Source organism: Acipenser ruthenus, chromosome 6 (assembly GCF_902713425.1).
Source record: "Acipenser ruthenus chromosome 6, fAciRut3.2 maternal haplotype, whole genome shotgun sequence".
In the NCBI taxonomy this organism is placed as follows: domain Eukaryota; kingdom Metazoa; phylum Chordata; class Actinopteri; order Acipenseriformes; family Acipenseridae; genus Acipenser; species Acipenser ruthenus.
In genome coordinates this window covers 69,326,729-69,341,763 of record NC_081194.1, presented here as the reverse complement: position 1 = coordinate 69,341,763, position 15,035 = coordinate 69,326,729, and the positions used below count along the sequence as shown (strand labels likewise).

Here is a 15,035-nt window from a genome sequence, read left to right as displayed (position 1 = left end):
GAGGGCACATGTGTACAGTCTACTGCTCCCAACACACTGGGGAAGCCAGAAATGTCACAGAAATGTGTTTTCAAGGCTTGTAAGTACACCCTGCCTTTACTGAAAATTAGGTACTTGGGTGTTCACCCCAAAAATGCACTGAATACAACTGGCAACACAAGAGAAAAAGTGGACTTGGAAATGCCAGCAACAATTGCAACTGTTTAAAACGTGGTTTCAAAAGTTCTTAACAAATTTATGCAATTGTAAGTGTCGCCATTGCCGGTAGCTTTAGTACATCTCATTGTAATATTTGAGAACCCTCATTTGCACTATCTCCACCCCCTTTTTGCGAATTTATGCAAGAATGCTCATAATTACATATTCATCTAAGGTTGAACCACAAAGAAAAACTGCTGCCACAAAGAATTCCCTAAAAAGTCGCAAACAGCATTGCGCTTGTTTAGTACATTTCACCCAAGACTTCCAACTCGTTTGCAACTGGTTTGCGACCATTGCGACAAGCGCAACACTTTAGTACATCTACCCCTCAGACAAAAAGGCAAAAACACTTTTCTCCAAAAATGTAACATTGTATAGTAATACTTACTGTACACTCGTTCAATTTTCTAACAATACTTTTTTTTTTTTTTTTTTAATCACATGAATGCAAAAGATTTTTATTTTACTGAAACAGCAAACTCTCAGAGAGTTGCCACTAACGTGATATCCAAACAAAACCACTCAAACTAAAGGGGGGTGCTGCAATTAAAAACTCCCATTAGAATATTATCTTGGTTGATCTAATCGGGCAGTAAAATGGGTGCTCAGTTTACTGGCACTGTGTTATCGCTGTAGTTATCTACATAGATGTGGATGCAGCTGCTGATGCTTGTGTTAAGATTAAAACTCAGGATTGCTAAAACGTCCTTGGAAGGCATACTGAAGCTTTAAACAGATAGTATTGTAAAATATATTTGGCTAACATCACCCAGATCAAGGCCTACTGTCACACTATAATACTGGTAGTTTATTATTTGAAAATCCAGAATGTAATTATTAAGCCAGATAAAGCAAATCAAGCAAGGTTACAAAAACAAACAAAAAAACATGTTTTTATTCTTCTTTATGAGAGCAACAGAATATCTTCCATATCTTTATCTTGTAAAGCAGCACAATGTGGGTGGTTTTAAGACAAATTTCACCCACACACTTCACTGCTGACAATGTTCCCATTCAAAACTTCAGCCAAAATAAACATCTGGAATCTGGGAAAACATGTGGATGCCAATCAAGCTAGGCTGGTACTTAGGTTGAAATGACAAAGATTAAAAGTAGAGAAAGTCAGTTGTGCGTGAGTATGATAGTTAGAGCCAGATGGTCAGTTCAGAGAATTCTACTGAATAATGTGCACTGTGGGAAAACAGTGTAGGACATAAACCTGTGTTTTGTGAATGTGAATCACTTTTTTTTGCAGTGTTAAAATCAATATTACAACACAGAACTAGAATCAAAACGCTAGTAAATTCAATAGAGATCTCAATGCTGTCATTGTACAGTCAGTAAAATATATATACTGCACTGAGGGGTAGATGTACTAAAGTGTTGCGCTTGTCACAATAGTCACAAACCAGTTGCAAACGAGTTGGAAGTCTAGTGTGAAATGTACTAAACAAGCGCAATGCTGTTAGCAACTTTTTAAGGAATGCTTTGCGGCAGCAGTTTTTCTTTGCGGTTCAGCCTTAGATGAATATGTAATTATGGGCGTTCCTATATTGAGTTGAATCAGTATAATATGCACGCCTATGCTGTATTGAGAATTTTAAACATGATTCATCTTTGCCATTGCATTTAACAGTCAGTAAAGAAATAATTTCCATTAACCACAATTACTGCAGCAGTGGGTGTTGTGGTTCAACAAACCATGGTTCACTCTGTCGCAAAGTGATGTACTGGTTTACAATGAACACAGTTCATGGATGAAAATCATGGCAGTTCATTAAAGCTGTGTGGATGCATTACATTGAGATGTTCTGGTACACTTGAGGGTCAGTCTACAGTAAGTCTTCACAACTTCAAAGAACCTGGTACTCTCCTCAATGCAGCACACCTTCTGACCGGAGGATGATGATTCCCTGATCCAGACAGCAAATGCATGAGATCAAGGGAACATCTCCAGAGGCCTGTTTAATCCTGTAACTAACTGGAATCATTGTGGACAACTTGAGGAAAGACATTACATATTACCACCTGCCACCTGCATTACAACAGATGCAAGCAGTCAAAAATAGCACAGGACTGTTGGATACCTGGATACATAGTTCACACACCCTAGTCTCCTGTAAGTTGCCTTGGATAAAGGCGTCTGCTAAATAAACAAATAATAATACCTATACAGTAGCTGCAGTTTTACACTGTATACATGGTATGGTAAAGCTCAATGCTGAACACAAATGATATATTGTAACAAAGAATGTTGCTCCAAAAAGTGGAAGGCTAATGTACAGTGGCGAGTGCTATAAACTACTTTCTCCTCCTCCACAATTAACAGCTGATGAAACTTCCTGTCAAATGCTGCAAGTCGAGTCTCTGATAACTCACGGATAGCTCTTTTTTTTCTCTTTCTGCAGTAGCTCTTTTAACACATGTAACACCTTTTAATCTCATTTAGAGAACAATAAGCAGTTGAGCTACAACTGTAATTTCTCATCATACCGGGTAGTGGTCATAGTGGACAGCAAGTAACACCCAAAGTAGTTCTGCTACCTAATTAGTGGATTAAAATTAAGAAACAAAGCCCTAATTTCTGTGTAGCAAATCTGTTTTTCTTGGGCATGCTTGTCAAGATGGATGCCTTGTTTCAATGGATATTACTCTTATGTAGCTAGAAAAAAAGTATAACTTAACTTCATGAAATGCTCTGCAAAATATAAAACAAGAAATTATAAGAATTGAAAACCAGAAATGTTATTTTAATATACCATCAAAACACCATGAAATACAGCTGAACATTCACAATCAACTTTCTTTTTTTTTATTATTAGTGTTCAATTATAATTCCCACCCCCTCCTGATTTTCTCCCAATTTGGAATGTCCAATCGCTTTTCTCCTCATCACAGAAATTCCTCACATGTCTCAGGAGACCCGAAGATTCAGTGGGCATCCTCCAATCCCACGACCAAGCCAGCTTCCTTTTTTCACCAAGGAACTCGAGAGCGGATGTCAGCGAACTACCGAGCGATGAGGAAAAACAGTCCCTGCCAGATTTACCTCCCTGTCTCACTTCAGAGTCCCCAGCAAAGACTGGCCTACTTCGCACAGCCAGGACATGAACCTGCTCTATATGACTCACCCTGCGCACCATACGGCTGTGCTTCTACCAGGTGAGCCACTCGGGGACCCCTCAATCAACTTTTGAAATGGCTATCAACTGTATCAAAAGGACAGAGAATCAATAGCCTTGCTGAGATGTGCTCCAAACAATCCATATGACACTTAAAACATGGTGCACGTTTTTGAAAATCAAGATAGCTTATACTGTATTTAAGTGCAATAGTATACAGTGAATATAACAGAGCTCAGTACTTACATTACCAAGTAAATAACAGAGTAATAGGTAACCAATTCAGAGTAAAGAAATACACTTAACTACTGTAAAATATAGCCTGATCTCTATCTGAAAGAGAGGCCAAACACATCCCATACAGCCTTATTATTTCACACTCACCTTCAATGTGTAGACTCCCATACGACCAGGTACTTTGTAGAAAATTCCCTCTTCCCCTCGAGAGTTGGTGTGTAGCATTGCATTTAAACATGCCAGAGGAGAAGTCCCACTAGAAATAGGAATGAAAACCAATTATACCAGAACAAGCACAGGTACCTCTTATCTGTGAAAGCATACCGCATTCAAGTTTAAGGGTATATTTACTGTGCTTATTACAGTGTGTCTGTGCTATTATTATTGAAGCCATTAGGTAATCAAAACAGAAATAGTGTAAAATGGTTCTCCTGTTATTTGAAACAGTATGTCCTTCTTAATTCACTTGATTCTTTCACCCTGCTTTTTCCCCTTTACATTATTTTGCTATAAAAAGCAAAAAGCAGTATTAAAAGGCTCTTTCCACAGAATTGAGGTTTTATACAACACAACCCGGTTTGTAATATCCTGTAATTATTTCACAAACCGCTGCACCATGTACTTTTTAAAGACTGTCATGGCTAATTTTAGACAACAGCTGCAGCCTTCACTGACCTTAAAAAATTATTCAACCAACAAGGCTCAGTTCTGTACAGTATTTAGGTAAACAATACAGAAACATAAGTGGCTTATTTTGATAGCATGCTTCATAAATTATCAATTGTAACTGAATTGTACTATAGTATCTCAGTTTTCATTTCAGTACTGTAAAAATAATGATGTTTTTACTCCAAATCGTCATTCGTGCAATGTTCTTTTCTGAAAGGAAAAAAAAACCACTAATAATAATTCTAAAACAAATAATAAACAGTTTAAGATTAATGCATTGTCTCAGTAGTTTATTTCTGTTTTGGTATGTTTATTGGGTGAGTTTTTTTCTTTAAAAAAAAAATGTGTTAATGACTATTTAGAGTATTAATTTTGCAAGTGCTGCATTATAATTTTCAAGCCCATAAGGGAAATGAAAATGCAGACACACCCGTTATTTTCCCCAATTATTTATTTAACTGGCTGTTATTGTGTGCTACTGCTGCTGTTTTGCAGGATCCCTTGGAAACTTGATGTTGATCTGCTGCCTCTGCTCTACTCTCTTTGATCTCCTCTCTTCTCAACACCTCTCTGCTCTCTGGCTGTTTCCCCTCTACCTTCAAAACAGGCCTGCATCACCCCCATCTTAAAAAAAAAAACCCTCCCTGGATCCCTCATCCCTCCGGAACTACCGTCCTTTCTCCCTCCTCCCGTTCCTCTCTCGAGGACACCGTCAGCGCTCTGACATCCTGTTAACACAGTCTCTACTCAACCCCCTCCAGTCTGGTTTTTGCCAGGCACACTCCACTGAAACTGCTATTTAATACTAAATGAATCAGGAGCAAACTGCTCTGCATCACTCTCCATTCTGTCTCTCAATTTCCTAGATTACCTCTCCTCTAGTCACAGGACTCAGATGTATCCTTTCCCTTTGAGTCAAATTACATACAGTAGTTAAAATAATCTGCTATATTTTTCTTCATAATGTAAACATGTCAGAATAACATATCTGTGTGTGTGTAAAATGGTAGAATGTTTGGGCTTACAGAAACACACACACACACACAAGCACCACTCCTGAGTAAACAGCCCTGGAAAATAACAATGAAGAAAGGGAGGAAAAAAGGTTACTGTACCTCAGTCTGCAAAAACAGTACAATTATTCCTTGATTCAAACAAAGGAAGAAGACACATACTTGTTGTAGCTTTGATGCCTGAAGATTCAATTCCAAAATCCTAAGTGGCTAAGCATGCTAGATCATGTTAGAATTGCTGACAGCCTCTAGTTACAGACACAAGCTGAAGATGTTCTTAATTTGCAAAAAACAAAAACAAAAAAAAAACCTAAAGCTACCAAGGCAGACATCACCATGCATTGAAAATCATTCTACAAATGAATTGCTCTTTCTTGAAGCTTACAGAACTGCAAGTGCCGCATTGTCTTCATCTATTTATTAAGTGATGGGCGACATTTAATTTAAATCCATGCAGTTAAAGTGTGTTAAGAAGAGTTATTTTAAAACGGTTTATACAACAGTTTCTCTTACCTTCTGGAGGACAACAGACATAATGAAACAAAAAAGTAAAGAAATAAAATGTATTAGCCAATTAATGCACTCTAATACAAAAGCCAGTTTAAATTCATCATTTCAGTAACATTAACATTAAACTAAGGTTATGTCTCGTCTAATTGCCTTGTTGAAATGACAGTTACACCCATTAGCCTCTAGTGTAATCAGCATGTGTTGGAACGGTAAGGCTATCCACAGGGAAACGTATATGCCGTTAAGAGGTGTTAAGAGCTTAAACGTATGATTCTTACTTCCTATTTCAAGGACCATAAAACATTTGCAGAAGCGTCTGTTCATAAAGGGGTAATGTCCAAGGAACAGAGGAACTGTCACTACTGTAAAATCAGAGCTATCGGTCTCATTTTTATGTTTTATCATAAGTAGATAAGCGGTTATCTAGACGTGTTAAAATGTTAGTGTGACATTATACCTCCAATTATTTGTGCTATGAATGTCCTCAGCAAGTTTCATCACAATTGGACAAGTGGTTCCACAGATATAACACTTATCAGTGAAACAGGTATATACACCTATGATCATTTAGTTATGTTTCAGAGGTATAAAGTGTATTAAAGGCCTGGAAATGTCCTGCACCCTGATTGACTGCTGCAATTCCATTCCCACATGGTTAAAAGAGTACAACAAATGTTTTGGATCTCATTTTATTCCAATCAGGACAGTTCCAGATGTATACACGAATTCCTGTGGATTTGCTGCATTCTGCTGTAGTTAATGTTAACCCAAAATGTAATCTACTGGGCATACTATTCCCCTTCATTGTACAGTACATAAGTGAACTGTTCCACGTTACGATTGTACCACCCTGTTTCTAGTACAAAAGTTTACATAAAAAAAGGAAAAACACAGTTACCAGTTTATTGTAACCTAAGGATGGCAGCCTTGTAGCAACATGTTTCTAATTGGTGAAATAAAAATTCCCTGTTCCCTTTGGGGTATACACTAGTCATTACTGTTGCCACCCCTTACAGAGGAATGAGACCCCAGCATGTCTAGACATGACAAGCAGTGAGATGATGCTCTGTGTGCAACAGGCTGGCTGCTGATCCCATTGTAAACCATTCCCATGAGCCTGACTAGCTAACAGAAGCAAGGCTGTCATTTCTGTAAATGTCTTTTGTTCATTACAACAGGGGAAATTCCTTTGGCAACAACAAAAAATACCCTCCTAACAAAAATGTGCTGTTATTGTCATAAAGTAGATTACCACCAGAATAGCTCTGTTAGAAATGCAATTATAATGACCACTGGTTTTCAAGGGGAAGTTTACCTAACTAAACCAATTATAACTTCCTACCGCGTGCATACAAAATTGTTAAAATTTGATTTGCAGTAGCTTGTGTACGTATATTTTATTTGGGAACAATACAGTATGTCGTCCATGGTTCTTTTTCTCTGTGAGATGTAATGGTTTTGATACACCAGGGCAGCAGGTGCTGTACTCTATGTAGCAGTGTGGCAATGTGCCCCGCCCCTGTGTGCATATTATGTGTTGTATGTTGCGTGCGTGTGTTAATGTTGGTGTATAGTCATTGGTACACAGGATATAAACGGGTCTGTGTTTCACGTGTGAGTTAAAAGTGTAGATTTGTATTTAGGCACGAGGAGGGCACAAATCACTTCACGTGCTGGTTAAATGTAATATGTGAGCACGGGGTTGCACAGAATTAATTCACGTGCTGGGATTCAAGTGAATAATTAATTAGTAATTGAATCCCAGCACAACAGTATATATAGATGCACATTTCATTCAGTCGGGGTTGGGTGTTCGAGAGTGGAGAACGGGTGAGAGAGAAGGAGAACGTAAAGGGAAGTAAAATAATAATCTAGAAGTGTTTGTACTCACCGTGTTTGTTTGTCTCTCCGTGCACCGTTTGTTAAGTGTTTAGTACGTTTTGTTTGTCTTTTTATTTTGGCGTATAGTGCCATGTCCCGTGTTTTGTGTTAAAACCTTTTATTTTCTGTTCTGTTTATTAAATGCTGAGCGAAAGCATTCGATCAGCTTCACCAAACCACACCTCTCTGTCTGTTTATTTCCTGCTTCTGGTCTGACGCCACCCACTCCGGCCGTCTTTGTGACAAGCAGTAATGATATTTATTCCGGCCTCAGCAAGATTGCAGTTAACAAAGGCAGAAGTATGTGGTCTTCTAAACTCACGATCTGTGCTGAACTATAACCTAATCAATCGGATCTCTGAAATGTGTTAAATATTTTTGCCATGAATGCAATTTGGGATATTAAAAAACGTGAATGCTTTGACTAGCTATGTTAAGCTGGTTTGTAAACTAAAGGTACAGTATCTTTTTTTTTTTTTTTTTTTTGGTAATAATTAAAATGTCTACAGACATAGAGGAACTATGATACAGTCGCCACCACTTAAGGCCATTGCACACTGGATCCGTTCCATCATTTAGCATCTGTCATCTGAAAAAGTTGTGCATCAATCCATTGCACACAAGATGCGTTAATATCGTAATTCAGAGCGCTGATGTGCAGTGAAGGCTTTGTAGTAAATATACCTAGTTTAAGGATTTTAATAAAAAATAAATACAATTCTGTTGTTAATTCTTACATAACTTTGAACACAAAAAATGTTAAATGTAGTATAAACTTAATGATCAGCAAACACTGATGGAAGTTAAACATTTGCTAATTATTATGTTTCTACTAGATCTACAATAATGTTGTTACGCAATACATAAAAAAAAACCAACAAAAAAACATATATTACACAACACAGTTGTCATAGCATCAGAAACCATATGACCAATATTTAATTTTTCAAACACTCACTCCTGTAATAAATATATCTAAAAGTTGGGAAGCTAGCAATGAGCTACCGAAAATACTTTACCATAATGACCTTCTACTACTCTGTGTGTATGGAGCCAGAAATTCCATCCCTTTCATGTACTGCCCCACTTTTCTGACTGTTAAGCCCTGACCGCTCTTGGTTGCCCTGTCACACTTCTTTCTCTGATATGTGTCTCCAAGTTAGGCCATTGTTTGTTTACTTCCTCGAATACAATTGAAATAAAAAGTGTATGCTTGTAATAACCTATACTGCACAAAATCCATGTGTTTATGTATGTTATCAGTTCATAATTTCATGTTTTATAATACATATCATTCATGCCTCAAGTCCTCAGCAATGTCTTTCCCTATGTTTTCTTTTTTTCTCAAAGCCTTTGTAATCTTTGTTGGATTTATCATAAAGAAACAGGTGGAGGATCATGACATGGAGGTCTCCAGAGGTCGTGTCCGACCTGACGGTATAAGGTGAATTTTTGTTTGGTGACACACACACAATTAGTTTTCTATTTTGTTCAGGGAACTGCAAGAATCCAAGTGTCTTCCCAGTCGTTCTTCAGTGGTCAATGTAATTTTTAACACACATCAAAATTGGATCAAATCGAACTTGTTTCGATTCCAAAATTGACGCATCACCGTCGTATGACAATTACAGACTCAGTGTGCAAGGTGCAATAGGGAATGCACAGGATCGTTTTTTTCTTCTAAAGCTGCATCCACACTGGATGCGAGTGATGCGAGCAAATAACTTAGAAGTCACTGCATCAAATGGGAGTATCCACACCAGCAGAGAGTGATGTGAGTGACTTCGCTTTGAGAAATGTTCGCGTAGCTAAAATAGAACCTGTTTGGGCGACGAAAAGTTAATTTATGAGGTGCAGCAGTATCCATTATTTTATGATTGCAAATTGAATGACTACAAAGACATCCTGAAGAAAGACAATGCCTGGGTGGCTTGCAGGTGGTGTATTTAACAGCACAGAGACATTTTTTTTCCGATCATGCAAGTTGCATAAAATAGGTTTATTAATAAGCAAAAATAAACCGGAGCATACATGCAGTCTACATATCCAGCATTTAAATGAAAAATTTGCACTTTTGCTGGCTTTTAAAAATGACACAAAAAAGCTTTTTTTTTTTTGGTTTATTTGTTTGTTTTTATGGTAAATAACGTTTTGTTCACTAAATTGTTCTGTGGCACAAATCCGTGACAAGAAGAAGGTCTTTACATATGCATAAAACAAAGTTTTGTGGAGATTCACCAAACAAACAAAAATGTTATCAAGGTTCTACTAGTCTATACGTTGTAAAACAAAGCCAGCATTACGTTTGTATTCTATGTGACACAGTTTTGAAGATAAAAAAGAAGGTAAAAAAGCTTGCCAGATCGATCAATCAGCTGTTTGCACCTCGTTACTGAGTGATTACTCCTGTACTGTACCTTGGCTATTTAATCCCTGTACGCAGTGTGTCAGGTTTATTTACAGTTTGAAAAACAGCACTGACTGCAACAGCAAGCAAGCATGGCTGGAAAGAGAAAAGCGATGAGCATCAGCATGAAAATGCAGTGTAAATAAAACATCTGTGTTAGATGCTGTGCACTTGCTAAAGCATGCTTGGAACTCAGTCAACAAACAATGCACTTTGCTTCAAAAAGCTGGGGACAATGTGGGAATGAACCTGATTATGGACTGGGGAAGGGGATGGGAGTACTCTGTAAATAATGTGTGCTTGCAAACTGTTATTCTTGTTCAGATCTGTTAGTGCTCTCTGTGTGTTTTGGTGCTTCTGTGACTAGACCTGAAAGACAGCCTGTGTGTGAGTGTGTCACTGTAGGGGTGGGAGCAGCACTGACATGAGCAGTCAGAGATAGGGAGTGTTGGACCAATGAGTGAGGAAGGGGGAGGGGCTTGGGTGTGTTTATGGAGATTTGAGTTTGTGAGTGAGAGGAGAGGAATGATAGCCATTGTTCTCTAAAAGCTAAAAAAAATAATAAAGACAGCGGTTTCCTACTGCTTTGAACCGTACATGAATTCAAGTCTGCCACGTCAACACTGCCGCTGACTGGCAAAAAAAAAAAAGCTTGCTCCTCAGATCAAAATGCTATGACTGCATAAAACAGCACTTCTCAGGGGATGGGGAAAAAATGCATTGCTTTTCATATAAGCTTATTTTGGAGATTTAAGGCTTCTGGATTTTAAAACTACTTCCAATGTATTAATTAAATGTAACTTCTTAGCATATATATAATTTAAATAAATCCTAGCAGATGCAGGAGTGTGGAGTAGCTCTGGACTCTTGACCGGAGGGTCGTGGGTTCAATCCCAGGTGGGGGACACTGCTGCTGTACCCTTGAGCAAGGTACTTTACCTAGATTGCATCAGTAAAAACCCAACTGTATAAATGGGTAATTGTATGTAAAAATAATGTGATATCTTGTAACAATTGTAAGTCGCCCTGTGTAATGGTGTCTGCTAAGACCAGTCTAATAAAGTCAACAATATATTTTACATTTGGGACTGTCTATGCATGCAAGCTCTAATGAGGTCAGTACTAAAATGACCACTACTTTCTTCACCCGGAAACAGTGCGTTTATCAGAGATTTGCAATGAATCATATGTAAGGAACTTGTTGTTTTAGGGGGAAATAAATGACAGGTGCACACCCCAAGAGTATGGGTGGTAATTTATTTAAAGAAATTCCACCTTGCTCAGAAGATGTCAAATATTAATGTGTAGAAATGTTAATAAATGATAATTAACAACACATAACATGGTATAAAAAACAGATAAGAAATCTAATACAATAATCCGTCACATATCCGACTGCGGTGGGACCAGAATAAGGGCAGGTATGTAAAAAGGCGGATAAATTAATTCTGTTTTAAATACCATTATACAGAGCTGTAAGAATTACTATATTCACACAAGTATTGTTTTGAGATCCCCTAAATGCTTTGTTTAGAAAGATACTAATGCTTGTGACAGGGTAGCCGTCTGCAGTGTGGGTGCGTGCATTCACTGCTGAGTGACAGGCAGGAGATTGAGATGGAGGTTAAAGTTGATACGCCCCGTAGGTGAAGAGGAGTTATTTACATATCAGCACACTGAACAGCTCACGTGACACTACCAGCAATGGTTGTGCACGGAGCACATACAACACAGTGTACGGAAACTTTGGTAGGATCTTCAATCTCTGAACTAATTTTCTCTGTTCAATAATAAACTAACCTTGCTGAAGAGATTGATCATGGCAGATAAACAGTTAGGTATGGGCAGATACGCAAAGGATTACTGTATTATGCAAAATCAGACAGTTTAGATCATTAAAATGACCTTTATGCCCAGCGACGGTCATGAAAAGAAAGTATTTTTCACTGCCTGAGATCTTTGTATGTTTTTAATAAACAAATGAGGACAGAAAAGCGGTTTTGATAGATGGTTCTCGTTTACTGAAGGTGTGGTGTAACTTCAACACTATCACAGAATGTATTCCTATAATAAAAGAGACAGATCAAAGTGCATTTCTTACCTGATCTCTTTCAAACCCTCTCTTTGGATCACCTGAAGAATTTCTTTATGGCTCATGGGTGTGTTGGAATACTTCTCCAGTACCTGAAAAGCAACACAAACAGAGGGATTATAGACTTACGGGTGCCATAGATTTTAAAGCTGAGCTAATCTTAACTTCACTAAAGCAGTACTCAGTATACTGTATGTACTAAAGACTGAAGCTTTGTCAGAGGTATTTACTGAAAAGACTGCAGATGACAATTGTATCTATTCAAGAAGTCCTGTTTAAACTAAAGTCTGTTTTGACAATTTAAAATTAAATAACTTGCTTTCTCAGAAGTCACTTATTAATTTGCTGCTGATCATTTTGTTTCCCACTTTTGAAATCCCTCTTCACACGGCAGAACTACTGAAAAATTCTAGTAGCTCCAGTCTTGGTACATGTATAAGTTTAACCCCTTCGCTGCTATGGGGTTTTTCTTAAATTTGTGACTGAATTGTTTAAAAGTCACATTTCTCACAGGTCTCTAAAGGAAACCTATATATTGTTTTTTTTCAGCACAATCTGAACCTTTCAATGATATAATTTATTTAGGAATATCTGCTCAACTGATTGAGATATTGCAGATTACATGGGGAAGAAAATAAAAAATTACAATTTCTGTGCCACTTAAAAAAGCCCTAAAAAAGTAATTTCCTAACATGGTAATTTGTCAAATTGCATGTGTCTTGCATTGCTAATATGTTAACTATCTATGGAGAAAAAATAAAATAAAAATAGGAGTTAGTATGTTTCTGTCATGGCTGCGTCAACATTTGTATTAATAAATAATAATAAAAAACATTTAAAACTGAACATTGTTGGGTTAATATTTAAACTATACATATTTTTTAATGTAGATAAAAACTAAATTCAAAATATGATTTCAAAAGACTAAAACCCCCTTGTGGCAGAGCAGGGCTCTGCCTTTGGAAATATTGGCAGGGATGGAGATAAATTCTCCTCCCTGCCCAGGTTGATTGCGTCAGGTGGGAGCAATCAACCTATTAATTATCCAGTTAAGGACTTAGCCACCTGGCATAAAAGGAGGCCTCAGCCTCCCATTTGGGAGAGTTCTAGAAGGAGAGGAAGGAAGTGGTTTTTGAGTGTGCTGTGTTTTTCGTTTTTGAATCCAGTGAAGGCAACGCCCAGCCTGGAAGCCTTATTTTGTAAGTTTTGTTTTGTGTGTATTTTGTGTTTTGAACCTTTTTGTTTGGCCCTTATGCCTGTTTATTTTTGTTTATTAAAAAGCTTTATTTTGAACTTTCCAAACTGTCTCTGAGTCTCAACCTCTGTCATCCTTGTCACACCCCTACACATGTCCAAAATTTTGTAAGCGATTACCCACTCGCAGCCTACCAACATATTTTATAATATTATTATTACTGCGGATGGTGCAGCATAGCCTGGGACAGTATACAGCAATCAATAACGATTGATTCATTCTGAAAATAACTGTTGAAAATAAAATAAAATTTGACAAAAATATCTCCTGTGGGTCTGCTAAATGTTGTAGCCATCAAGATTTGCTCAAATCAAACCACTACCCGAAATATACTCTTCAGTTTGTTTGTTTGACTTACTGAATTCCAGACGAAACAACACGGAGAACCTCTATAGGCCAGTTTAGGCATCAATCATTCACCATTTGAGTGACGTGATTAATCCACCATTCACACGTTTTGAGATACTAAACCCTCCCACACATATCCTAAAATGTCGGAAGTGATTGGTCAAACACAGCGTGCCCAAGCACATGCCGCATATGCCACAGTGAAACAGAGACAGCATACAATAATCAATAGTGATCGATCAATTCTGAAAATAAGTATTGAAAGTAAGATTAAGTTTTCTAAAAAATAGTTCCTTAGATCCCCTAAATGTTGTATCCATGAAAAGTTGCGCCAATCAAAGTTCTATAAAAAATATAATACAAACCTTTTTGTTTGCTTGTTTGACTTCCGCAACCGACATTGAATAAAACTGAGAAATCGTATACAGGGCAGTTTACACGTCAATCATAACACTTTTTAAATGATGTGACCATGATTTCCATTACACGAGAGTAGATGTTAAAACTTCATGCTGATTTGAACTCGGCTCTCGCCAAGATAAGCACCAACCAAGACGTAGCTTTACAGTAACCTAATGTGATCCATATCTGTCTCCATCCATTTACGTTTCCTTCCATATGATGATGTAGATATCCTTCTGTCTGGTGTTAATGGCTGAAGTGTAATGCTGGCTCCAGGGATCAGCTTATTTTGCCTCCCTGGCGCATCAGCACACACAACGGCTGCGATGCTGGCTCCGGGGATCAACCACAGTGCGGCCTCCCCAGCGCATCAGCATGACAACCGTCTGGATTGAGCTAAGTAGGGTACATCTCTGGGGTTTTCAAGTGGGCACCTTCCATCCTCAGTGTTTCGTCGACTAGCCCACGACACCTCAAGAGGGCTCGACGGTGATTCTGGCGTCCCAGCATCACCCCCCTCCGTCCCCCACTCAACTCAGCCCAGCTTACTTACCTGTACATCAGCGTTTCTTTCTTTCTATTGTGCTTGAGATCCCCAGCCAGAATCTTTCCGTCTTAACCACAGCCAGTTGCTGCTCCTCTCTGCTGCTTCAGATAAGTTCTTCACTGTGCGACGCAACTCTTGGCCACTGAATCCGACGTCTCTGAGAAACCGGGTTGTAGAGTGTGCCACAAATCCTCGACAACCCACTTCCACTGGGTAAACCCGGACTCTCCATCCTCGCTGTTCCGCTTCAGTGGCTAGTTGAGCATACCGCAGTTTCTTCCTCTCATACGCCTCATCTACAGCATCCTCCCATGGCACTGTTAACTCTACCAGGTGAACAAGGCGTGCTGA

The 15,035-nt window shown here is 38.3% G+C and overlaps 1 protein-coding gene across 3 annotated transcripts in view; it reads right to left on the bottom strand.

The window, feature by feature from the left end:
• LOC117410346 (putative Polycomb group protein ASXL2) overlaps positions 1-15,035 on the bottom strand; it is a 96,657-nt gene that overhangs the window by 34,062 nt on the left and 47,560 nt on the right. For 2 of the 3 annotated variants that reach the window (XM_034016778.3, XM_059025737.1), the window contains exons 2-3: positions 12,142-12,224; positions 3,708-3,816 (exon numbers count right to left, since the gene is read on the bottom strand). In XM_034016778.3, the coding sequence (XP_033872669.1) occupies positions 3,708-3,816; positions 12,142-12,224 (192 nt within the window). Of the gene's footprint in view, positions 1-3,707; positions 5,759-12,141; positions 12,225-15,035 lie in introns of those variants that run through there. The other variant, XM_059025738.1, reaches the window with a different exon arrangement.